General features: G+C 39.9%; 3 protein-coding genes and 1 long non-coding RNA gene across 5 annotated transcripts; 2 read left to right on the forward strand and 2 right to left on the reverse strand.

The window, feature by feature from the left end:
• Positions 1-786: 786 nt before the first annotated feature.
• On the reverse strand, positions 787-3,918 carry c1d (C1D nuclear receptor corepressor). 2 transcript variants are annotated; one of them, XM_030747404.1, is made up of 5 exons: positions 3,847-3,918; positions 3,467-3,619; positions 1,704-1,770; positions 1,479-1,534; positions 787-1,398 (listed from the first exon to the last, which is right to left on the reverse strand). In XM_030747404.1, the coding sequence occupies exons 2-5, from the start codon at positions 3,602-3,604 to the stop codon at positions 1,207-1,209; spliced, it is 453 nt and encodes a 150-aa protein (XP_030603264.1). In that variant the 5' UTR covers positions 3,605-3,619; positions 3,847-3,918; the 3' UTR covers positions 787-1,206. The 2 variants fall into 2 exon arrangements, with proteins under 2 accessions (XP_030603264.1, XP_030603263.1); XM_030747403.1 differs by lacking the exon at positions 3,847-3,918 and having other exon boundaries at positions 3,467-3,829.
• A 13-nt stretch (positions 3,919-3,931) lies between these two features.
• Positions 3,932-8,256, forward strand: LOC115792838 (uncharacterized). The gene is made up of 8 exons (XM_030747401.1): positions 3,932-3,965; positions 4,360-4,558; positions 4,647-4,854; positions 5,038-5,204; positions 6,698-6,828; positions 7,086-7,171; positions 7,517-7,597; positions 8,027-8,256. Exons 2-6 carry the CDS (start codon positions 4,400-4,402, stop codon positions 7,090-7,092), a joined length of 672 nt encoding a protein of 223 aa, XP_030603261.1. The 5' UTR covers positions 3,932-3,965; positions 4,360-4,399; the 3' UTR covers positions 7,093-7,171; positions 7,517-7,597; positions 8,027-8,256.
• A 7,188-nt stretch (positions 8,257-15,444) lies between these two features.
• LOC115792866 (uncharacterized) lies at positions 15,445-16,479 on the forward strand. Its single transcript, XR_004021080.1, has 3 exons — positions 15,445-15,724; positions 15,904-16,025; positions 16,359-16,479. It is a non-coding gene; the product is annotated as an uncharacterized LOC115792866 (long non-coding RNA).
• A 1,891-nt stretch (positions 16,480-18,370) lies between these two features.
• dnaaf10 (dynein axonemal assembly factor 10) lies at positions 18,371-24,560 on the reverse strand. Its single transcript, XM_030748241.1, has 8 exons — positions 24,291-24,560; positions 23,083-23,183; positions 22,672-22,802; positions 22,452-22,553; positions 21,040-21,155; positions 20,332-20,466; positions 19,280-19,377; positions 18,371-19,193 (listed from the first exon to the last, which is right to left on the reverse strand). Exons 1-8 carry the CDS (start codon positions 24,474-24,476, stop codon positions 18,986-18,988), a joined length of 1,077 nt encoding a protein of 358 aa, XP_030604101.1. The 5' UTR covers positions 24,477-24,560; the 3' UTR covers positions 18,371-18,985.
• Between the last annotated feature and the right edge of the window lie 188 nt (positions 24,561-24,748).

Genomic DNA, 24,748 nt, shown 5'->3' on the forward strand with positions numbered 1-24,748 from the left:
GTTTCCCTTTCATTTTGAAAAACAGGTGGTGACATAACCCACCTACTGCTTTGGTGGCCAATCAGAAGCCTACAAGAATAACACGACACGAAGTGTGACATCAAAAAAGGAGATAAAGGTGCTCACCTTTGAAGGTGCAAGACAAAAATCTTTCCTTTTCTCCATTTAACCACAAAACATGAGCTTCTCAAAACCTTCAACCTGGAAGGAGTTTTTCAAAAGCTCCATTTTCAGAGTGTGTTTGGACAATCTTTTACTCTTAACAGAACATGGGGTACAGCCAATCCCAGCTGACATAAGGCAAAACACTGGGTATACCTTAGACCAGGGGTCAGCATTAAATTTTCCCAAGGGAGCCACGTGAGAAACTGGGACTGCTTTGGAGGGCCAGACTAATAAGATGAACTCAATTCTGCTCAATATTATCTTTTTGTAAGCTTATTGTTGCGGCTCTCCACAACAGTCCCAGCTTCTCACATGGCCCCTTTGGGAAAATGGATTGCTGACCCCTGTCTTAGGCAGGGGTCATCTCATCATAGGGCCAACACAGACAACCAACCTAACACACTCACATCCACCAGAGCAGGAAACAGGCAGCTGACCAGAAGGTTCGCACCCTGTACCTTCTTGCTGTTATGCGACACTACTTGCTCATAAATTCTATAAAAGAAAATAATTCACAAACACTGTTTTTTTGTTAAATATTTTATGCTAAATGCAATACAACTAAAGTTTTCTTAATAATACTCAAAACATGGTATTTGTTTAAAAAAAATCTATATTTTCAAAAACAAAAAAAAAAAACCTTTTGATTCATTGAACCACTTTTTCAAAATACAAAGATTTTATAACAATGTAACATTACAAGAACATTACAACATATGTATCAAATCAGAGCAGCTGCCAGCAACAAAATACAAAAGCATCCAAGATAAAGGCTCAAAGGTACTAATTACACTCTTTTGCTTGTAAAATGCTTAAATTTGCAGGGCAATGTTGACAAAATCCATGACTACAAGCTAAGATCCTGACTGCTGTGTAACTCATTTGAATCACAGTTCTGTCCTGCTGTCTTGTCTAATGGTTGACCAGACAACCTTAGCCTTCAAATATGGCTTATGAGCAAACTACTGTACTTCAGTGTTCATCACCCTTAAAAGCGGTGCTCGTGTCACTGCGACCACACTCTGCAGCTCGTGCTTCATTTCATTTCTGCCTCGGACGCTTTGATGGAGGGGCTTTAGAAGCTGTGTCTGCTGCTTTCTTTCTAGAATCCTTATCATCTGGATCATAAAGAGCACTCCTGACAAAGCGTGCAGCAGCGTTCTTATCCAGGCGGGCAGCTTTTTTCTTGTCAGTGATCTCCTTCACTCTGTTCATATACGTCCTTATTCGCTCCTGAAATAACAAAATGGTTACTGAGGAAGTAATATGACTATATACAACGAATTAATATGTCAGAGATAGACAGTACATACTAATTCCTGTTTGATTCCATGTTCTCTGGGATTGACTCCTTGCGTTACCAAGTACACTGGAGAAAATAAAAGTAAGGCCACATGTTCATATTTTACATACAGATGATACCCATATAACTGAAAAGAAATTACGTTTGTCTCTTCAGTATGTTTTCACAAAAAAAAAAAAAGGTTTTTTTTGGTACAATTTATATTCATGAATCAACATGAAAAATAAAAACTTACTCCAGAATAATGAATTAAGGGTGTAGGCAGACATCAGATCCAGCTTGGCTTGATCCAAAGGATCCAGCTGTCAATAAACCAGATTTAGTTTAAAACCTGTCGCACATAACAGAGTTAGTATATTTTTTCCCATTAAATGAATCTCTACTGTATTTAATATAGAGTACAGTTCCATTGAATAATGTATACTCTCTAAAAGGTTGATTACAAAGGCATAATACATTACAAGCTGCTTAAATGTGTGTTAACCTTGTGTTAGATTAATGACACGGTTGGATGTCACAGCATCATCAGGGACTCTTTTCACCCAAGTCACACACTGTATATAACATCCTGCCTTCTGGGAGGAGATACAGGCGAACCCGTGCCAGAACCACTCGGCTCAGGAATAGCTTTTCCCCACTATCTGTTACACTGCTGAACTCCTCAATTCACTCATAACTACCCACCACACCACATCAGGGCAGCTACTGCCCACATGGCACACACTGGACTAACCTTACACTCTGTTCACTGGACATTGTAAATATTATAACTTATTTAACCACTCTACATATTTATTCTGCATTTATAAATATCCATAGATATAAATATAAATTCTTATTTGCCACATCTCATATTTATCACACTCTCTTATAATTGCACTATGCACTTGCACTTTATCCATAATTGCACAAAACCTTTTATTTTTTGTACTCTGTAAATGCACAGTTTTCATATTTGCACTCCTACAACTTTGCACAATGCTACTATTTGCACTTCTGTTAGATGCTAAGTGCATTTCATTGCCCTGTACTTGTACTGAGCAATGAGAATAAAGTTGAATCTATCTATCTAAAACCTTGTATCCAATTTGAGATATGACAGGAATGTTAATAAATGCAGGTTTGCGATCTGGTGACTGTGGAGGCCATTTGAGTACAGTGAACTCATTGTCATGTTCAAGAAACCGTGAGACGAGTTCAGCTTTGTGACATCGCCTGTTATCCTGGTGGAAACAGCCATCAAAAGATGGCCTTTAAATGATGCTCAATTTGGGCACTAATGTACCCAAAATGTACAAAGAAAATACCCCTCACGCCATTACACCACCACCACCAGCAGCAGCAGCCTGAACCGCTGATACAAGGCAGGATGGATCCGTTCTTTCATGTTGTTTACACCAAATTCTAATCCTATCAGCCAAATTTAAACTGGGACTCATCACACTAAGAAATGTTTTCCAATCTTCTGCTGGAGGCTTGTGTGAACTGTAGCTTCAGTTTCCTGTTCTTAGTATATAAAAGTGGCACCTGGTGTGGTTTTCTACTACTGTAGACCATCTGAAGCAAGGTTCAATGTGTTGTGCATTCAGAGATGCCCTTCTGTATATCCTGGTTGTAATGAGTGGTTATGTGAGTTACTATTGCCTTCCTATGAGCACACGGCAGTCTGACCATTCTCCTCTGACTTCTGGCATCAACAAGGCGTTTTCACCCAGAGAACTGATGCTCACTGGATATTTTCTCCTTTTTGGACCATTCTCTGTAAACCCTAAAGATGGCTGTGGTGGAAAATCCCAGAAGTTCAGCAATTTCTGAAATCCTCAGACCACCTCCCCCCATTCTAATGCTCAGTTTGTTTGCTCGTCTTTATGTACCTTGTATTCTTGGTGTACCTAACAAAGTGGCCGGTGAGCGTATGAGTGTGTACAGAAGGAAGGACCCCACAAGCACAAATCTAAGCAACCAAACGCCTCTGAAGGCCCACAGTATTCAGTCTACCTTTTGCAGCAGGTCATTTCTGGGCATCGACATCAACTTCTCCAACATGGTTTTGACTGAATTAACCGAGGAGTCGAAGCCCGTGAGCTGCTCATCGATCTCGTGAGGGTAGTCCTCAGCGGAGCTTTCTGCGGCCATGTTTCTGTGAAAGAACTGAAGTCCCACACTGTCGTGTAATTTTGATCTAACACTTACTTTTGTCCAGTGAGAGAGCTTGCATACAGTGCTAACCGGAAACGTAAAAACGTTTAGTTAAACAGATAAAAGTGACAAACGGGTTGGTGTAAGTTACTTATTAATTAATTAATTTAATAGGAACACGGGTTCACTGTAAATTAAATCTGACAACATTAAAAAAAAAAAAAAAATCACATATCTACCCTTCCAGCAGACAACACGCTTTAGCCGACAGGAAATGACGTTGAAACAGTCGTCATCTTCTTCTTCTTCGCTCCTCTACTGCCGTCTGCCGTTTGGAGGAGTGTGACAGCTACTTACCGTGAGCTGAATGTTTTAAACTTATTTTATAACTTGATAACAGCTTTATTTACAGTTATCTGTATTTTTATTTTTAGTGACAGCTGCTGCTTTTGTCTAGACAAAAGTGTGTTCTCTCTAAATCGACACTTTCCTTTCAATATTTACGTATAACCACCTTTGGACACTTTTTTAACAGTGGTCTAAAGTAAGAACTAAGTTTTTGTGACAGTTGTTTTCATCATCACTAAACGGCAAAATGTATTTCAAATATGCATATGCAGTAACTTAATATCCGAAGATAACAGAAGTGGTCATGTAACTGTAGTAACGAGGGGCGTCAGTGTGGTAAATAAATCTGGGCGTCCTGGGATGTGAGACAGCAGGTTAAGTGCTGTGTTTTGGGACTGCTGTAGCTCAACAAAAGTATGCTTTAAAGAAGAGTCCCGAGTCGCCATGGACAACTGTGATTTGGAGAAGCTCGCTGTTTCTGCTGGGAAGATCCGTCCAGCCTTCACGCCTGAAGTCACAGACTACAAAGTGAAAGTGGAGAGCAGTGTCAATGAAGTGACTCTGGACGTGGTGACAAGCGACTGTGGGGCTTCATACAGTATCGTGAGTACCGCCCTGTAAGCTTTGTGGCCTCTCTTTTTCCGTGCAAGTCTCATAAGCATGTAATTTAACCTTGTGATATCTATTTCAGCTCTTGGGTGAAGGGTCTAGCACCATTAAACTGAAAGACGGGGTTAACAAAATAGAAATCGAGGTGGTAGCTGAGGATGGAACCATAAAGAAATACAGTGTGGAAATCATCAAACTGTCAGCAAAGGTCGCAGAGCTCAGTAATCTGGCTTTGGAAAGAAATATTTCACTTCATCCTGCGTTTTGTACCAAAGTTTTTGAATACAATAGTGAGTACGTCCTATCTGTGTTAAACAATAACTTGTATATGAAATTTATCAATAATTTATTGAGTCATTGATTTCTAGTTCAATAGATACACAAAAGCAGCAGAAATATAAATGTATGTAAATATATGTGTAAATATTCTAAATGCAAAGAATTGAAAGGTTTGCAATATTTTTTTCCTCCAGGTATTGTTCCTTTTTATTGTAATTCAGTGACACTGCTTCCTGAAGTGCCTGACAGAGGCATTAAAGTTGCAGTAAATGGAGTGAGCAGCTCGCAACCAGTCCCTCTGAATTTTGGAGACACAGTGATGGAGATTTCAGTCCGTTCACCAGATGGCAGTATTTCACAGGTATGATGAGAAATGAATTGTGCACAAACTTCATACACTGCTCAAAAAAATTAAAGGAACACTTTGAAAACACATCAGATCTCAATGAAAAAAAAAAATCATGCTGGATATCTATACTGGGTAATGTGTTAGGAATGAAAGGATGCCACATGGAATGTTTGAGGGAAGGCTGAATTCAAAAACACCCTGAAAATCAAAGTGAAAAAATTATGTGGCAGTCTAGTCCATTTTGCTGAAATTTCATTGGAGCAACTCAAAAGGGTACTCAGTAGTTTGTATGGCCCCCACATGCTTGTATGCATACCTGGCAACATTGGGGCATGCTCCTAATGAGATGATGGAAGGTGTCCTGGAGGATTTCCTCCCAGATCTGGACCAGGGCATCACTGAGCTCCCGGACAATCTGAGGTGCATGTTTCAGTCAGACATTATGTTTCAGTTGAATCAATTATGTCCCAAAGATGTTCTCTTGGATTTAGGTCAGGTGAGTGTGGGGGCCAGTCAGTGGTATCAATTCCTTTATCCTCCAGGATGCATATTCTCGCCACATGAGGCCGGGCATTGTCATGCACCAGGAGGAACTCAGGACCTACTGTCCTACTGCAGTCTGTTTCTGATTGTTTGGTCAAAGACATTCACACCAGTGGCCTGCTGAAGGTCATTTTGTAGGGCTCTGGCACTACCCATCCTGTTGATCCTTGCACAAAGGAGCAGATACCAGTCCTGCTGACTGGTTAAGGATGTTCTACGGCCCTGTCCAGCTCTCCTAGAGTTACTGCCTGTCTCCTGAAATCTCCATGTTCTTGAGATTGTGCTGGGAGACACAGCAAACTTTCTGGCAATGACACATGCAATCCTGGAAGAGTTGGACTACCTGCAACCTTTGTAGAGTCCAGGTATTACCTCATACTACCAGTAGTGACACTGACCATAGCCAAATGCAAAATGAGTGAAAAAACAGTCAGAAAAGATGAAGGGAAAAAAGTCAGTGGCCTCCACCTGTAAAACCATTCCTGTTCTAGGGGTTGTCTCATTGTTTCCCCTCTAGTTCATCTGTTATTCATTTCATTAACACCAAAGCAGCTGAAACTAATTAACAACCCCCTCTGCTCACCAGATCAATATCCCAGAAGTTTAACTGACTTGATGCTATACTTCTATTAAAAACTTTTTTTTTCTTTTTTTTAGCAGATATTCATCCAAGCTTTGAAGAGCATTGAAGTTCACCATTATCCACCTGATAACTCATTGTTTTTATTTCTTTTTTGTTAAATGAGTGGTATACCTAATGAAGTGTAGTGTTTAACACATTTGCCTAAGGCATGAAAGATCCCTGGTTCAAGACTGGGAGGAGACACAATTCCCACAGAGGGTTGCATCAGGAAAGGCATCTGGTGCAAAAATATGTGCAAACTAAAAATATGTGGAGACATCCACTGTGGTGGATGTCTGAAAGTAGCTTTTTATAACTAATGATCCTCTAACCTTTTCAGGTGTACACAGTGCTGGTGACTCGAGAGCTGATTCCTGTGCCTTTGACCTTCACTGATCTGAAACAACAGCTGGACTATGAATGTCCAGTATCCCTAAGTGCTTTCTACAGGCCTGTGTCTATCAGTCACAGGTAAGTCTTGAATCAACTAACATATATCGTGTAAAATATTTGCCAATAGTCATGTCCATTTCTTACCCTTTGGTTCATGCTAAGTATTAATTGCCAATGAATGATTTATTTCCTATATGAAAAACATTCTATGATGTATAGCAAATCACTAATTCTACAGATTTGTTAGATAAACTGATAGGTCAGTCCATCCCAGTCCACCTCTAATGTGCAATTTATTTTATATTTGCTGTGTGTGTGTGTCTTTTTACACAAAGGGTGTGACGGTGTAATGAAACTGTCTGAGCTTGGGTCACACATTCTGGACTGTTTACATAAACCTACAGGGGACCTGGATGCAAAGGTCAGTGTAAAAGATGAAGCAGTAATCTACAATGCCAGAATCACTGATATCGACCTTGACTCTGCTCATCCTTTATTTACAAGTCAGTACTCCGTTTACTGTGGCTAACTGCCAGTTTGACTTCCACAGTAAAAGCAGTGTTTACTTCTGTGTTGAATGAGTAAAAAATAGCGTATAATTGTTATTATACCATTACTAGGATGATGAAGCCAGTTCTGTATATCAATTAGAGCCACCTTGTCAGTCCAGTTCAAAGCTTTTAAGTTTCATCAATTGAACCTGGTAAATGCAGAAATGTAGAAAAGCCTTTTTTGTGTGGTATAACCAGGGTACTGTTTCTTTCAGGATGTAACAGAGACAGATTGGTATAAGAATCACTTTGAATCAGGCAAATGCCGTGAGATAGAGACCAAGCACATCTACGAGGTAATGAACTGCACTGTGTGTTTGTTACAATGTGCAGTTAGTTAATATTCTGACTGGTGTTTTTTTGTTTATTTGTTTGTTTCATTTTTCTAAGGCATTCTCTACCATCAGCATGTTGATGATACGAAGCTTTACTTTTCTGTTAAACCTAACAAACTCCCATTATTTTTGGTTATAGTTTACAGCTAATGCATGGATGTAAGTGTATATGTTGAAATGGATGTAAGTTTGACTGTATGTCTGTATGTGTGGTTTATTTAACATTTCCCTGATTATGTTATATAAATGAGGCTAACGAAGATTTACATTTGCCATATTCTTTATTGCTACATATAGGTAGCAATAAGTCTTAAAATAATTCCTCTTCCTCACTCCTACATCTATAACTCTTCTCCTATCTGTTTAAGCTTGCCCTGTTTTCTACTACAGATGCGTAACTGGGAGAAAAGACTACAAATAACAGCAGAAGAAGACAGCGTGGACAAGCTGTGTGCTTTGGCCCAGGAGCACCTTAAACTCTACAGGCAGCATCTGCCAAAGCCAGGCATGTAGCACTTTACAAAGCAATAGTGTAGGACCACTACTGGTTTAAAAGCTAGTCATCTATCAAAGTCTGTTGACAACAAATACTACACTGAAACAGTGGTACAACTTAATTTCACCAACTAATACTTTCACTCCTACATTATAACACTTCATGAATCATTATGCTGTGTTGTAAGATGGTGATCCAAAAGAAAATGTGGGTCAGACAGAGTGTAAAGAAATTGTAATTGTAATTATTTTAAAATACTCTTGACCAAAAGACTTTTTGCTTGCCTTACCTCCACACCACAGCTCAACTTAATAAAAAAAAAAAAAATACATGAAAACAGGCTGGTAAGCAACTGTCTCTGAAACGTCTGTCTTCTATTTGATGTGCCAGACACTCACACTCAAGTTTGTGCTCATGTTTTCTGAGCTACTTTTGCCTTGCTAATTGTTGATCACTCTGAGATCAGCATCATCACATCAGCAATTGAGAATGAGAATGAGAGCCACTGGAACTAAACTGATTAAGAGAAACGGACTTCTTAAAATGCACACAGGCTTTTTTTTGTTATTGTTGTTGTACAAGATCAAGCTGCATGGAGGGTTGTTAGTAAAGTGTTAAGTTTGTCTTTTCATGTTGTGCTGGAAAACACAAAGGTCGTATTGTATCACTTGAGTGTTGCCTGTTGAAAATGATTTCATTTTCTTAAGAGACTGTTTACTGCACATTAACACTAGGTAAATGTTTATGGTAGGCTCACAAATCCCATTGGAAAAAGGACTTTATTTCACTTAGTATGTATTAGTTATAAAACAGCAACTGTTAGCATTAACTGCTGAATGGGTCTGCTAGGTGGATTATGTAACTTTCCAGGGAATATTACAATTTAAAAGCTTGACATCAGTGCAGTTTGACAGATAAAGGACACTCTTGCCAAGGGAAGTTACTCTCACTGAATATTTCATGCAAAGGCGCATCCAGTCCTTGGTAAGTAAAAGAGAAGGCAGCTACATGCGAGAGTCTTTTTAGTTTTCATTATGCAGTGTGCTGTGAAGTATTAGTGTTTGAATGAAACAGAAACACAGTTTTTTGTTTTTTTTAAAAAAAAAAAGTCATTTAAAATGAGTTCAATTTCAAAGAGCACACAACACCAAATCCAAGTCAAAATTGCAGTAATAAGATTATAAGGTTTATAGAATCAACTGTTAAATTATGTACTACTGAAATGACATGACAGATGTTCAAATCTGGCTTTCCAGCTCATGATTTCTGGAGCAAAACATTCCCACCAAGCTTACACTGTTGCTGGTAGCCGACAGTACTTTGAGGATACCACCAGCATTCCAAAGAGTTACAAAAACTGTTGAATTGAAGTCAGCTGAGTTATTTAATGAAAAACTAAAGCAGACTGTATACTGGTCCTTAAATTATTTTTTTCTAACTTTTTAAGCTGTCTTCATATGTGTAAAAATGGGTAGTGGTAGTAACAGCCTGATAAGACACATAAGGTAACTTGATGCTTATAGCTTGTTTGTAAGGAAGCATATTAAAAATACAAAAAAAGAAGGTATTCTTAGCATGTCTGCTCATTAGAATACAGAAATGGTAAAATGCAACTTTAATGACAAATGACTTAAAAATGAAAACTATCCTTGGTGTTCGGGCTGGTGATTAAATACTTACAAAGCAAATGTATCAAAGCTGTTTCACACTATGGATTCTTGGGGTCTTGTTAAGGACAACAATACTATTTTTTTTTCACATTAACAAACACATTTAGACATCTACACACTAAACTAAACACACTGGTCTCAATTCAAACTGAATAGTAAGGTAAAATTATAGTTACATACTTACTTTTGATGTGTATCTCTATTGGAACTTTAGACTTAAATTTCGTTTGAAGTGAGTTTTAAAAGGCCCTAAAAACTCTTAAATGTAATTTGTTCATATCCTGGAGCAGTGGAATAAGGTCAATGAAAAATGTTGTTTACCAGCTCTATATAGATGCTAATTCTCTCATATATATGCAAATCCTCTGGTCATTTTGTCTGATGTGTACCATATACGGCAGTGTTTTGTTTTTCACATTTCCACAGGGGACCTATTGCAGCATGAAGACAGCCACTCTCCTCTGCATAGCCTGGGGCAGGCTGCTGTCCACTATGCATCAGCTATCAGACTCAACTCCAGAGATGTCAGGCTTCACTTCCAGCTGGGTCTCGTGCTGGAGGAGCACCATTATGCTATAGAGATGTACAGCCTCCAGAGGAAGGTACGGTACTGTTGAGAAATCTGTGTAGTGTACTAGCTCTACCAGAAGCTACCTTTCCTTGAGGCCATTTTTTAATTAAATTTACATGGTAAATAACTTGGTCATTTTAAATTACAAATAAATGTTCAAATACAATTTAAATGTCCTTTAACAACACAGCATTTCTGTTGCATTACAAATTTTAATTATTTATTCATAAGCATATAGAGGTCTAGAGATATATAAAATTTGAGAAAGCTTTCAGAAAATATTTTTAAAAAAGTAGTACTTTTAGTGCAAATGTCTCATTGATTTTTGAGTTGAAAGCTATTCAACCCCTCATGTTTCAACTCCAAGGCTTACAGAGAGAGAGATGAATTAAGTGATGCCAAATCAACAGCACATCAGGATGACATCCTGGCTGTGTGTAAACTGCACGGCTTCCTTGGAACGCCCACAGTAGAGAACCAGCTGCAGGCTTTGGATAAAGAGTATCATCTGCTCAAAGAGCAGGGACAGTCCAACAAAGCAGACTATGTTCAGACTCTCTACATCTGGCTCTCTAGGAAAACTGGCAAGGTAACGGTGTTATATGCTGTCAGTACCTCTGCACCTATTGCTTGAGGAAACAGTTTTGTCTGATAGTGATGAAAAAGATTATTGAGGGGCCAGTACAGAGAGCCTCAGCTGTCTCCCTATTCCTCTGCCTATCTTTAACATCAAATGAACTGCTGTTTGACTTATGGCTGATCTGTTAAATGTACAATCACCCTAACCTTTGTGTAAACCTTATTCAGTTCAGCATCTCAGAATATTACAGATAACATTTCCAAAGGCTATACAAAGATGCTTAAGTCGGTACAAAGTTGAACTTTATGCAGCTGAGGACCTTAGTATTTTTCATTGCTAGTTATATAACTCAATATCCGTGTCTTAAGGAAACACAAGATACTGTCACAGTTCTGGATACTTAAGTTCTGCCATGACATTACCATGACAAATATAGTTATTGTTCTGTAAAGTTGTTTTTGAGTCAAAGCACCTATTAATTTCTAATCATCAATAAACTCTGACTTGTTGTTGCTGAAGATCAGTGCAGCCATGCGGGAAGAAGAGAGCTACGTCCATCGAGCCCTTCTGAAGTACTTGGATGCCTGGTCTCTGTGCCCGGACAGCTGGGAGTACAGGCTGCTGCTACTCCAGGGGAGGCAAAGGGAAGCCCTGCTGCACTTTCAGAGTGGACTGGCACTATGCCCTCTACACCCTGCACTCATGTCAGCTCACAGCATTGTATGTAGTAAAAGAAGGAAACAGACCAACCAATAACCATCTGCCTAATATTGTGTTGGTCCCCCTTTTGCTGCCAATACATGCCTCAACTGACCTGTTGAGGCATGGTCTCCACTAGACCCCTGAAGGTGTGCTGTCGTATCTGGCACCAAGATGTTAGCAACAGATCCTTTAAGTCCTGTAGGTTGCGAGGTGGGACCTCCATGGATCAGACCTGTTGGGAATTTGGAGGCCAAGTCATTACTTCAAACTTCCTGCTGTTCTCCTCAAACCTTTCCTGAACCATTTTTGTTTTGTGGCAGGTTGCATTATCCTGCTGAAAGAGGCCACAGCCATCAAAGAATATCATTTCCATGAAAGGGTGTAGATGCTCTGTAACAAAGCTTAGGTGGTGGTACTTGTCAAAGTAACATCCACATGGATAGCAGGACCCAAGTTTTCCCAGCAGAACATTGTCCAAAGCATCACACTGCCTCTGACAGCTTGCCTTCATCCCATAGTGCATCCTGGTGCCAGGTATTTCCCAGGTAAATGACACACATGGACCCAGCCATCCATGTGATGTAAAAGAAAATGTGATTCATCAGACCAGGCCACCTTCTTCCATTGCTCTGCGGTCTGTGATGCTCACATGCCCATTGTTGATGCTTTCAGCAGTGGACAGGGGCAGCTGGAAGTCCCATAACTTTGAGGACAAAATGTTCAGTTGTTCCCTAATATATCCCACCTATTAACAGGTGCCATGATGAAGAGATGATCAGTGTTTCAGTGTTCACTTCACCAGTGGTCATTATGTTATGCTTGATCGGTGTATATTGTATCAGTATGACTAATTAGCTATCATAGAGCTAGGAGGCTGTGAGGATCTCACACTGTGATGTCACTGTGACATAGATGATAGATTATAGATCAGTCTTGAAAATTAATTCTGAAACTCACAGTGACCCAGTGAAAAAGTATAAATATCAAGCAAACTTTTAAAAGCTTAAAAGCAACCTTTTGAAAAACTGTTGCTCAGCTAATGACCTTTAGCCTCTCTGTTCTAATAAAGAACGGAGAGATTAAAGCATGAATATCTTTTTCTGTGTCTGTGTTTTTTTTTTTAAATAACCTTATCCTCCTTAAATTCTCGTTTACTTATAAGCCTATGATATATACAATATAAACTATATATATTTTTTAAATAAAGGTAATATTAAGTTAAAAAGAGTATTAAAGACTGTTAAACAGGATCATTTGGGTCTGGATTCTAAACATCTGAAAACTATATCAGAGCTCTTCAACGTGTCTCGTGTGTTGCCTTAATTTTTTTCAGATTCTTTGCAGGGCTGGCTCTACTGCAGCAGCAGCAGAAAGCCTCTGAGGATGCAGAGAAGGAGGCTGCTCTGTTCTTACAGCAGGGACTGGAGCACTTTATCAGCCAGCGCTGCAGCAAGAGGTGTGTGTGTGTGGTGGAGGTGGATATATTCAGTGAGAGAGGGAGGGTGTGAGGCCACGGCAGCACCAGTAATATACTGGCCTGTTGTCTTTAAGCCTACAGAAAGGAGAATAGGTTGGTGAAAGAGACTGCTGTAGTCTGCAGAAGCACATTGACATGCTACATGTTGTGTCATCCATAGTTCAGTCTGAATTTGGCTTCAGGTTTTCTACTTAACACCATATTTATTTACTGAAACATGGTGGAAAGGTGGAGTATATGCAGAGGAAGAATTAATTACATTTTGGTCTGAATCCAAAACAGTTTCTTTGAAACTGTGCCTTGAAGCATCTTTTTAGTTAGTTAGGAGTTTCTGCCCCTGCTCTTGTGTGCTTCTAAGGTTACTAGGGTCATAATGTTTTGTGTTTGTGCTGCCATACATTTTATGATTTTGTTTACAGCTGGGAGGAGCAAGATCCATCAAACCCTCTGTGTAGCCTCAATACACAGTTCCTACGAGGCCTTCTCACTCTGGGTCAGCTGCAGCAAAGAAACACATTATCCACAAAGGCCATGAGTGCTGAACAGGTTTACCATATGTATGTAAAACTTTCAGTTCTTGTTTTGCTGGTTTTATTATTCAGTGTTTGCAGTGGCTATCAGCTCCAATTAACTGTCACTGATTCACTCATCTCAGCAGTGAATGTGTGATCCAAAGAAAAGTCTTATTTAAAAGTATAAGCCAGTTTAGCTGTTTTAACCACTACATAAAAACAGTCTTCTTGTCTCTGTGCTGCTTCAGTGTGGCAGTGCTGAGTGCCCAGAGTGTGAGTCAGTGTGTACGGTGTGGTGAGGTGAGCAGGCAGCTGGAGTGGGTGCTGCTGGATGCTCATTTTGCCCTGCTGCAGAGGCTGATCCAGCAGGGTGAACGCCAGGCTAAGGCTGGCATTGAGAGGCAGTCTCTGGTGGCAAAAAGATGCCAGGCCCTCACAGCTCTCATACATTGCACCTCTATTGCTCCCTGCCAGGAGCTGCTGGACATGCAGGAAAGGGTATGAGTGTTCAGCTTTTGCTTAATATGTTCATTTCCATAAGTGGTTGGTGTGACATAATTCAGGCTATTTTTCTCTTCCTGCCTCTTTACTGCTGGTGCATTAGATATGCCATCTTGCAGTAGTCACCACACCTCGTGACAGCCACGCCCTGTGTCTCTTGAGTCTGGCACAGCTGGCTCAGTACGACAATAACCCATATTCAGAAAAGTCAAAGGAAGCCATAAGTGATGCCTGTCTCAGTCTCCAGGCCAGCATTGAACTGGAATTCAAGACTCTGATTGGAGAGCCACCAAAACAGCTGACCAGTGAGTCTATGTACATTCACTGAAATGTGCTTTCCAGAAACGATGGTTTTCCCAGCAGCTTGCAGTGGTCCACCAATTCCCACTTGTGAGGTGAAGGAAGCTGGTTCAGGCATAATGTGTAGAAATCAACAGAAAATAAAGGAGAATTTTAGGCCTGACCCCACCCAGATGAACCAGCTTCCTCCACCTTACAAGTAGGAGGAAGGGCACCACCGTAGGCTGTTGGCAACAGCATGAGTCTTTTCATTAATGCTAACATGCCTCCTCACTTCCTTCACTTGCTTTTCTTCCTCCCAGCGAGGATGTGAGAGAGAGGGATGAGAGGAAGCAGATGCAAGAGCCAAAGCTGCCAAATGAAATAGTCTTGCTTCCATAGCGTCAGTCTGAAGCTATGTTAGTTACTTATGATGCCGCACAGCTGGATCACTGACTGATATGAATGTCCACAGTGCTTCTAATCTTATGGCCTCTTCTCTTATTCTCATAAGATATGTACACTGATTAATTTATCAGATTTTTAGTGATGCTATTACCAGTGTTGATTTTAGTCATCATTTGGAACTCCTTTTAAATCTTTTAATTTTTGGAAAGATCAGTGCCATAAACCTGTGTGTCCTCTGTCGAGGAAACCCTCAAAAGCATACGTTCTCCTCGCTCCTCATCTCCTTGAGGTACATTCACAGAACTGGACGGTCCTCCATGATGACCCAGAGGGAACAATTTCCTGGTCACAGGAAGAGAGAGGATGCAAGAAAGCATAAGTTAGCACAATGAAAGGGAACTTATATTTTCTAGCAAACATACTTCATTGACATCGCTGGTGGTCATGTGAATTTCATATTCCATGTCATGTGCATGTGTTCCATGCCAGAATTAATACTTCCTATTAAACTTTAGAACTGGTGATAATGTTGAATGAATATCATGCTGTTATTTCTTCTAGTAGGCTAATGATTTTGATGCATTTTTAATATGGTCAAAAATATTGATGAGAGCCCTTTGGAATTGGATTTTTTGTCACCATTATCTGTTTGCTCAGAACAAAAGTGGTGGCTAGAGTGGCTGGAGGCTAAGGAAGCTGCCAAGCAATCCATCACCCAGCTAGCAGGTGTGAAGGAGCCTTATGACACCAAAGTGGCAAAAAGAGGAGCTCAGCAGGGCAGGGGAGGTTTCAGTCAAGGGTGTGTAGCAGTAGCTGTAACCAAAGCACCACGTCCAGCCCCCATCAGGGGAGGGAAAGCTGTCCGGCTTCCAGCCAAAACCCCTGCAGCCAGGTGTGTACTGAGTAAGGTGTTTGCAGATACATGGTTTATATGGCTTTCCTGGATACTGTTATTTATTTAAACATGGACGCTCTCCTGTGGATTCAGTCTACATAGCTTTGCCTTGCTTCTGATTTTTGAAACAACAAATACATTTTTAGAGCTTGTGCACTATATTTTCTCTCCTGTAGGGGGAGGTCTGGAGCAGCTGCCCAGTCAGATAGGGTGAAACTTTCTCACAACACTAAACCCCAGTTGCCTCTCAACAAGTCTAAACAGGACAGTTGCCCTGATACTTTAAGGACAGCAGAGGGTAAGGCACTGCAGAGGCATTAAGTGTGGCAAGTGAAAACCCTTTCTTGTTGAGGTGTGAATATGGTTTTGTAAGCTCCAGTTTTATACCAGGAAAAACTAAAAAGAGGAATCTTGATGACAAACGTGGGCTTATGAACTTTCTGTTCAAGAAGTTCAACTATAATGATGTTTAACTGAATGTATAAAATGTAAAAAGGTGGTAATCATAACTTGACATGCAGATGATTTGACATCACCTGTTTAGCACCACTGTTATAGGTATACTAACTTTGCACAGATTTTCCAAGAACATTAAACGAGTAAAATATGGGCTAAAAAAATCTCCATTCAGTTGCTGTGACAGAGGAAGTCAGCGAGTCCAGTCCGGTGAACCGCAGATCTCATGCAGCAAGGCTGGGCCTCGCTCGTGCCTACTCACGCTCTCCAGACACCCAGGACCATGCAAAACAGCTATACTAAGAGGTCATTGCTATGGCACCAGGGGTCAGTTATAATCTTTTATATTCAGATTTCAAGAGTTTCCCAACATGCTTTACAATAGCTTCCAGTATTAACATAAGGATTTTTTTTCACCCATCACCTCTGTGGAATAGTCATGTGTTCCTCTGTTGGGCTGGAAAATGACACTACATATAATCATATTTTAAAGTCTTCTGTTCAACACTTGAAATCCTTTGTTCCTAAATTTTTGCCTGAAAAAAAAAAATCTGAATTGTGTCTGAAGAAAATGTGCAGTATAAGCCAGGACATTCAAAATATGTGGGGAAAAAAATTAGACAGCACCAATAAAATGTCACTAGCTGATAATTTGAGGACGCATTTTCATACATCTCATCTACAGCGAATATGTTCTATATTTGGGCACCCTGCAGAAGTTTTTATTTAAAGAGATTTATAAGCACTTGGTGTTTGTCTGGTGTGTAGATCAGATATGATTAATGAACTGACTGTTTAGATCCACGATGCCTACATTGAGCTTGTGTGGCTGCTGGAGCCGTCCGATCCTCAGGCTGCTTTGGACATGTACTGCAAATTCCCTCTGAAGCCTGTGGCTGAGCAAAACTTCGAAGATGCCTTCATCTCAGGAGAGACTGTCCGCATGCTGATGTCCCAGGAGCAGTACGACCACCCGCAGCTGAGCCTCAGCCTTATAGCTTATGGCAAAGTCATGGGCCTAAGTGATTACTGTTTATTATAATTATTATTTTTATAAACACAGTAAATAAGGTAGTATTAGTCTTGGAAAAGCCAAACCTGAACAGTAATAAGTTGTTTACAAAAACCTTTAAACATCCGGTTAAATAACAACTTTTAATAATTTTGGGTGGACATGGACAGCATCTGCTAAAAATACTGGAGTGTTGCTTATTAAGACTGTCAGCTACAGATAAATATGAACTTTCATATTCTTTTTTCATACCTATGAGGTGAAAAACACCAGTTTACTATGATTTTCTTTATAGGCAGCTGGACTATATTTACCAAATGTGTTGTACTGAAACCATGCAGCCAGACCCATGTGACATGCCATGTCACATTATTTATAGAGATGTATCACAGTCAACTGGTGTGATAGGCAGATAGATGACATATTGCATACTAAATAGTAATACATATACGAAGACTGATATCAAACAACTGCCTGGCCACAGGGCAAGTCAGGTTATAATAACGTAGTTATTTAAAGATATTTAATATTTTGTCAAATTTAAAATTTAAACACACTTCAGACAACATGGCATGCTACAGTATTTGTGTCAGTGTGACTTAAGTAATTTTGATATGCTAACCTGCGGCTGTGTTTGCAGGCTGCATAGAGCAATACATTGACATTTTGGATGGAAAGTCTAAGAGCAAGTTGCTGAAGACGGTCTACGCGAAGATCCATGACAGACAAGAGGATGATGAGGATCTGCAGGATTTCTTTAAGTTCAAATGCTGGATATGATATTTTTGGTACTTTCCAACAGTGACTAATTTATCTTTTTTATTCCTTATAGTTTGCTTTGTTAATATCAAAAATTCTCATCTTTATTGTTAATTTGGTGTCTGTAGTTTAATTCCAGTCCCTCCTCCTTGGTCCTGTCCCTGTTTTGCATGCTGCTGCGTATGGTAGGGTATTCATCTACACCATTTCAAGGTCTAAATGATGAATGGCGCTGGATCTTCAAAAAAATGTGCCACACTTAACACATGTGGTAGCGTGCAAATCAAAGGGGTGGTGTCAGATGGTATGACTAGGATTGAGCCTTTGTGTGTGCATAAACAAAACTACTTAGCTTGACTACAGTTACTAATGGTCTCTTAAATAAGCTATTCATATTGGGCTGAGGCCACTTAGAAAACATTTTTTCGCCAAACACATATTTAATTTAGAAAAACACCTCTCAAAAAATGTCATGTCAAAAGCCACAACTTTTAACAGTAGACAAAGTCAAGTACAACAATGTTCACTCACAGTGCAACAAAAGAAAACTTTTCAGTTTCCTCCTACAAAAACAGAAAATGAGAGAAAATAAATCTTGAACCCACAGTAATTCCAAACTAGAGGCTACATGAGTTATTTCTTCATCCCCATAGAGACTTCGTGATAATGCAGGAAATGTATAATTGTGTTATAGGGATGTTTCTCTGCAGTAAAGGATAATATTGTCTGCAGGGCTCAGCCAAACACTACATATTTTTTGGTTTAAAAGAGGGGGGAAAAAATGGTCAAACCCAAACTAGTTTCCCAGTTAATTTGAATACTTTTTTTTTTTGGCAAATAAGTATTGATTAAAATAGATATAAGCAATTTCCAAGGCTTGCAGTAGAAAAAAAAATGGGTCTTCTACTAGTAGTAGCAGTTCATCACAGAAAGTTTGATTTACACACTGCTGGTGTATCTCTGCAGCTGTGTTTCTTTCCATATTAGGCTGGCTGCACAGATCACAAAATGTCTTTTATGCAGTGTAAATTTTAGACCACATTAAGTTTAGTGACAATAAGTACACGGACAGACTGGTCAAAACCCGAACACACACACAGGCCCTGCTTGTCTGGGCTCCAGTCCAGACTGGCAATTGGCTGACTAGACAGAGTGGCATTCTGTAAGAGGTTGACGGATCCAGCTACACCTACATCAACACCATCGGAGTCTTTCTTGCTTCTCTGAGCGGGATACTCACTGGAAATGACATCAGGACACAAAACATTATGGTTAGTTTAGAGTTAAACAGGAAAGACCACGGTGTGTGTCGACTAGTTGCTTACTATTTCCATAGGTGTAGGTTGCCTGCTCCCCCTGTGGTCATAAAGATGTCTCTGTTCTGAGGCAAATGTCTCACCTGCCAGACGGTTGACTTATGAGCCTAAAATAGAGAAGAGTCATCTTTACTTCATATCAAAAGACTGTAAAGAAAACCTTTCAACCACTTTAAACTGATGAGACAAAAACAGTATGGCTTATGTTGTTTTTAGACATTATTGTTTTGGCTCTTCTCTGGTATGGCCTTAAATTCAAAACACAAGTTGAAGTTATGTCACTGATAGAATGGTCTGATCTCTGTTATAAGGCACCCCCCCCCCCCCCCCCCCCCTGCACCCACCATCCAAAATGCTTCACTTATCTTAGTTCAGCTGGACAAACTGAATTGCGGAAAAGTGCTACTTTTGTTTTGCATACGCAGAGCATCTCCACAAAAGTAGAACTTACACTGAAGCACACAAATATGCTGACGCAGGAAAGGAAATTAAAAACAAACATGTCAGAATCCACTTAAAAGAGGTTGCCCTTGATGCTTTGAAAATGACTGAAATAAGATTTTGATTATAATAACTATTAAAAACATGACACCTTATAAAATCTCTCTTTATTTTAGTCTGAAATTACTGGTGTAACCTTATGACTCATGGGTGCAGACACTGGTGTGCCAACTGTTGATTGCTCAGAAGAACTGGACAAATATTTAGAAAGCCAGGCCCCTGGATCTCCTGGGCCTAGCTAACACTTGGCAAGCTGGCCGTGCACTAATCCTGGTTTAAGTGTGTTTTTCCAGCATTTTCCCACAAAAAGCCACGCTTCTCTCCCCTCACATGCCTAGTCTCATTTTTTTGGCCCATGACACAAAGCCACAGAGAATGTTAGACAAACACGACCCTAAACACTTCCAGCTGTAGAAACGGTCAAATTGTCATGTGCCCCCATTTCCCTCTGTACCACACAAATGTAAAAATAATAATAATAGTGCTAATAACCTTTTGACATTTTTTCCCATACAGAGGAGCCAAACATCCATCTGAATTGCTCCACCCAGGTCAATTACCTTTTCGGAAACAGAGGCAAAGCCTTTGGTAGGGTGCTGGGTCCTCATGTCAAAGACGTGGAACTTTCCCTCCAGCGAAGTGGCCACCAGCTTGTTCATGCTGATGTCTTTCCTGTCAAACTCCACGCAGCATACCTGGTCAAGAAAAAGAAAAAAAGCAGTTGCTCCCCTGGATATTTACCACATGGAAAAGCTCCACCACAAACTATTTTACCATACACTAGAATGTGTTAAATTGGACATAATGACCTCTGGCAGGTTCATCTAAAAGGGGTACTGAATGAAAGAGGCAGCCATGTAATAAAAGCAGAGCAGTGCTTTGTACTGCATATGGCATGAGAAGGAAGCATTCACCTCAGACTCCCCTGTGTTTTTCTGTGCAGCACAAATGATGGTGGGAAGTCATTTTCAGCTGTCTCCACATTTCACACTTTTTTTTTTCTGCATTACGACTCAAATTCTGGCATTTGTGCAAAGAAAATATTATATGAACAGTTATACCTTTTTAAAAAAAAAAAGCATCAGCTCTAAATATTGGGATTACTTTTTTATTGCACTGGTTGAATCATGCTGTCAGTTTGAATTCCCACACTGGCTTCATAACTAAAGAAACCAGAAGAAAAGCCTTTGTTCGAAATGTTTAACATCAACAACTTCACAAAACTTGGACATGCCATTTTTTAAATTTTTATTTTATTTTATCCTCACCCCATTTTTAATGTTGGTTTCCCACCGTAGAGACATATTCCGCAGATCGAAGAGTTTGATGTCACCATTGTCGTATCCAGCACAAACACAGCGGTCCTGATCATTGAAAGCATGACCTGAAATGTAAATGTAAAGGCTACTTTAAGCCTGGGAAAGATAAATGAAAACAGACACACATTTTTATGACTAGATTTTCATGGGTGTTCATGCTCATGTTTTTTTTTTATCCCCACTGCACCCTCTGTATGCACCTTTCGTGTCAAGATAAGGATGTGCTTAAAACAGTATATATGAAAAACAAACAAAAACAAAACTTTTGTTTGCCGTGTCTTATCAGTTATGTGCAGTGCATTACAGCAGCTTTATTTATTTTGGCTCATAAGTTAGCAGCCAGGGCACGGCCCTTCTCTTTGGAGTTTGGATGTTCTCTCCTGTCATTGTGTGAGCATGGGGGCCAGTCAGTGGTATCAATGCCTTCATCCTCCATGAACTGCCTTCATTCTCCTGCCACATGAAGCCAGGCATTACCGTGCACCAAGAGGAACACAGGACCCACTGCACCAGCGTAGGGTCTGACAATGGGTCCAAGGATTTAATTTTGATATCTCAGAGTGCTGTTACTTAGAGGTCTGTGTGTCATTCCATGGGTATGTCTCCTCAGACCATCACTGACCCACCACCAAACCAATCATTCTGAATTATGTTAGAGGCAACATAACATTGTCCACAGCTTCTCCAGACCCACTCATGTCTGTCACATGTGCTCAGGGTGAACCTGCTCTCATCTCTGAAAAGCACTGGGCACCAGTGATGGACCTGCCAATTCTGGTATTCAATGACAAATGCCAATCGGGCTCAACAGACCCAGGTATTGAGCATAGAGCCCACTAGAGGATGTAGGGTCCTCAGGCCATCCTCATGCAGTCTGTTTCTGATTGCTTGGTCAGAAACATTCACACCAGTGGCCTGCTGGAGGTCATTTTGTAGGGTTCTGGCAGTGCTCATCTTGCACAAAGGTGCAGATACCAGTCCTACTAATGGGTTAAGGACCTTCTACAGCCCTGTCCAGCTCTCCTAGAGTAACTGCCTGTCACTTAACTGACCATATCAATATCCCAGAAGTTTGATTGACTTAATGCTATATTCTGATTAATAAGTGTTATATGGAAAGCAGCTGGCATGGAGTGATCATGTTTTTTTTTAAATGCTTGTGGATGTATATACTTCAGCCCTGAAGAATATCATGCTCTGTTATGACCTTGATGAAGACCACAAGCTGTAATGTTGTTTTTTTTATACCATTACAAGTGTTGCTGGAGCTTTAAGCTTTTCAGACTTTATTTTCTCTGCACCTTGGAAGTAGGTAGAGCACCAGCAACCTCTACTCTGCTTCTGAAGAATATCTCACATACCAAATGCAACAGTCCAGCAGTCCCTCTTGGTTTCTCCTTCCATGGGCTCCATGTTAGCTACAGGGGAATCCTTCTGTCTGGGATCCCACACTTTGACTGTGCCTGTTAAAAGACAATTGTGTAGCATCTGGTCTTATTTTTATGTTTTCATGAACTTTCTTTCTATCATTGCACTGAAACATTTTAATGGTAATTGAAATCTCATTTTTAATGCTCTTACCATCTCTGCTTCCAGTGACTATCTCAGGCGCTCCATCACCAATTCCCAGACCACCAACACCATCAATACCATTCACAATCTCTTTGTGGGCCTTTACAGCATATACAGGTACACCAGGGGTCTCTAGATTCCTGTGAACAACAGAAATATCTGTACTGAAAAAGCTTAAAGTAGATGTTAAAAACAAAACCAGTCTGAATTCAGTTCAGTAAGAGGCTAATCTTAAAAATATTGTTTCCATTAAATATTATTCCATTGCAAATATAACTGCCTTTGGGATTGAAACAGCTTTGAATATAAACTCTACAGCTAGCACAGGAAGTAGTTTTTAGATAAAACTTGAACTTAAACCTTGCTCTCACAATTTGATTCATGATATTACAGGCACGACACAAACGGTGTATACAGTACCATATGTTGAGATTTCCATCAAAATCCCCAGTTGCTATGTGTCTTTGCTGAAGAGAGGTGGCCCCAAATGTCCCACACTTTATAGGTTTAGGTTTCTCTACCTGAAACAGATCAGAGGCAAGGTTTTGTTTAGCTCTATGAATGGGACAATTCAACAGGCAGGTCTGTTTCCATTAAATATTCTTATTATTATTATTATTTTATGCCAGATGTAACGCGATGCAAACCTTCCAAAAAGTTCAACCTTGTCAGTCCACAGAATATTTTCCCCAAAGTCTTGCGGTCATCAAGATGTTTTTTGAAAATTATGAGACAAGTAATTGTGTTCTTTTTGGTCAGCAGTGGTTTTCCCCTTGAACTCTAGCATGGATGCCATTTTTGCCCAACTCTTATTGTTGCTTATCTTATTGTGGTTTGCTGCACTCCCCAAAACCTTAGAAATGGTTCTATAACTTTGTAACCCTATCCGGATTGACAGATGCCAATGACTTCACTTTGTTAGAAATTTCTTGATTCAAGGGTCCTGGCAGTAATCAGGCCCGGGTGAAAATTAAATAATAGATGAAATCTTAATTTAAAAACTGTATTTATGTATTTGCGCAGGTTACCTTTGTGCAATATTAAAATGTATTTTATGATCTGGAACATGTAAGTGTGACAAATTTGCAAAAGGAATCGGGAAGGAGGCAAATAAGCAGTGTATGAACTGATGGGCATGAACAGCACTGGATCATGTTAGCACTCGTGATTCGAGCTTGAGCAACAAACTGACCTACATTTGAAAAAAAAAAAAAAAAACCTATTAAGAGAAATGAACCATGTTTGTGCACATTGTGTCACGTATACTCTCCTTTAGTTGTATTTTATTGCCTGCCACATGTCACGGTACGTAACAGCAAATTTGTTTCCTGTAATACAGCGATGGCAGTTTTCTCGATCATATATGATGTTCTATACATTTACTAGTCTCCAGTGGTACTGCAGTATTTGTTTTTTTTAATTAATGGGTAGATTATGCTACCATCGACTCTGGAAAAATCTATAACGGACGGGTACTGGCTGTGTTCAAACTGCCTGTTGTCATGGAAACAGCCTTGCCAGACTTTTCTAGAAACCTTAGATGGGCTAGCTAACTGTTAGCCGTTTGTGTGATATTTCTGAGAGAAAAGTACGGAGCAAAGGCCCACAAAAGTAGAATATTAATCTACCTCCTTTATGAGCTGAGCTTCGCCTTGGTGCACTTCATATATTTGAATCACTCCGGTTCCTCTGGGAAAGTTTCCCAGGCAGACAAACTTCGCGCTGCAGGGAATCCATTTACTGTCAAAAACCGTGTAGTTCAGACTCTTCTGAATATGCGCAATAATCTGAGGCTTCGACTGTGGCGATGACATTTTTCTGAGCACCAGCTGAAATCCGCGTGAAAAAGTAAAGAGAAAACTGTCGCTCGCTTCCAAAACAAATGAAGTACAGCTGAGCTTGCGGCTGCCTAAAAAGATGCCTGACGAAATGTATATGTTTCAAATAAATATTGTTACATTTTTTGTTTAAAAACTCTATGTTAAAATAGACAGATATTGTGTATTTAATTCTACGAACAAAGTGAGATATCCGTTTTAATTTAAACACGATAATTTTGTTCCACTCTAATCTCCAGGCGTCGTTG

The sequence above is a fragment of the Archocentrus centrarchus genome, chromosome 15 (genome assembly GCF_007364275.1).
Source record: "Archocentrus centrarchus isolate MPI-CPG fArcCen1 chromosome 15, fArcCen1, whole genome shotgun sequence".
Lineage (NCBI taxonomy): Eukaryota > Metazoa > Chordata > Actinopteri > Cichliformes > Cichlidae > Archocentrus > Archocentrus centrarchus.

Coding starts and splice junctions, on each gene's coding strand:
- c1d (XM_030747404.1), bottom strand. CDS start 3,604: ATGGCCGCAGAAAGCTCCGCTGAGGACTACCCTCACGAGATCGATGAG. Junction 1,771..3,466: donor GAAATGACCTGCTGCAAAAG/GTAGACTGAATA, acceptor GTTTATTGACAG/CTGGATCCTTTGGATCAAGC. Junction 1,535..1,703: donor CCTTAATTCATTATTCTGGA/GTAAGTTTTTAT, acceptor TATTTTCTCCAG/TGTACTTGGTAACGCAAGGA.
- dnaaf10 (XM_030748241.1), bottom strand. CDS start 24,476: ATGTCATCGCCACAGTCGAAGCCTCAGATTATTGCGCATATTCAGAAG. Junction 23,184..24,290: donor AAGCTCAGCTCATAAAGGAG/GTAGATTAATAT, acceptor GATCTGTTTCAG/GTAGAGAAACCTAAACCTAT. Junction 19,378..20,331: donor TTGCCTCTGTTTCCGAAAAG/GTAATTGACCTG, acceptor TCTCTATTTTAG/GCTCATAAGTCAACCGTCTG.
- LOC115792838 (XM_030747401.1), top strand. CDS start 4,400: ATGGACAACTGTGATTTGGAGAAGCTCGCTGTTTCTGCTGGGAAGATC. Junction 4,559..4,646: donor GTGGGGCTTCATACAGTATC/GTGAGTACCGCC, acceptor TATCTATTTCAG/CTCTTGGGTGAAGGGTCTAG. Junction 4,855..5,037: donor CAAAGTTTTTGAATACAATA/GTGAGTACGTCC, acceptor TTTTTCCTCCAG/GTATTGTTCCTTTTTATTGT.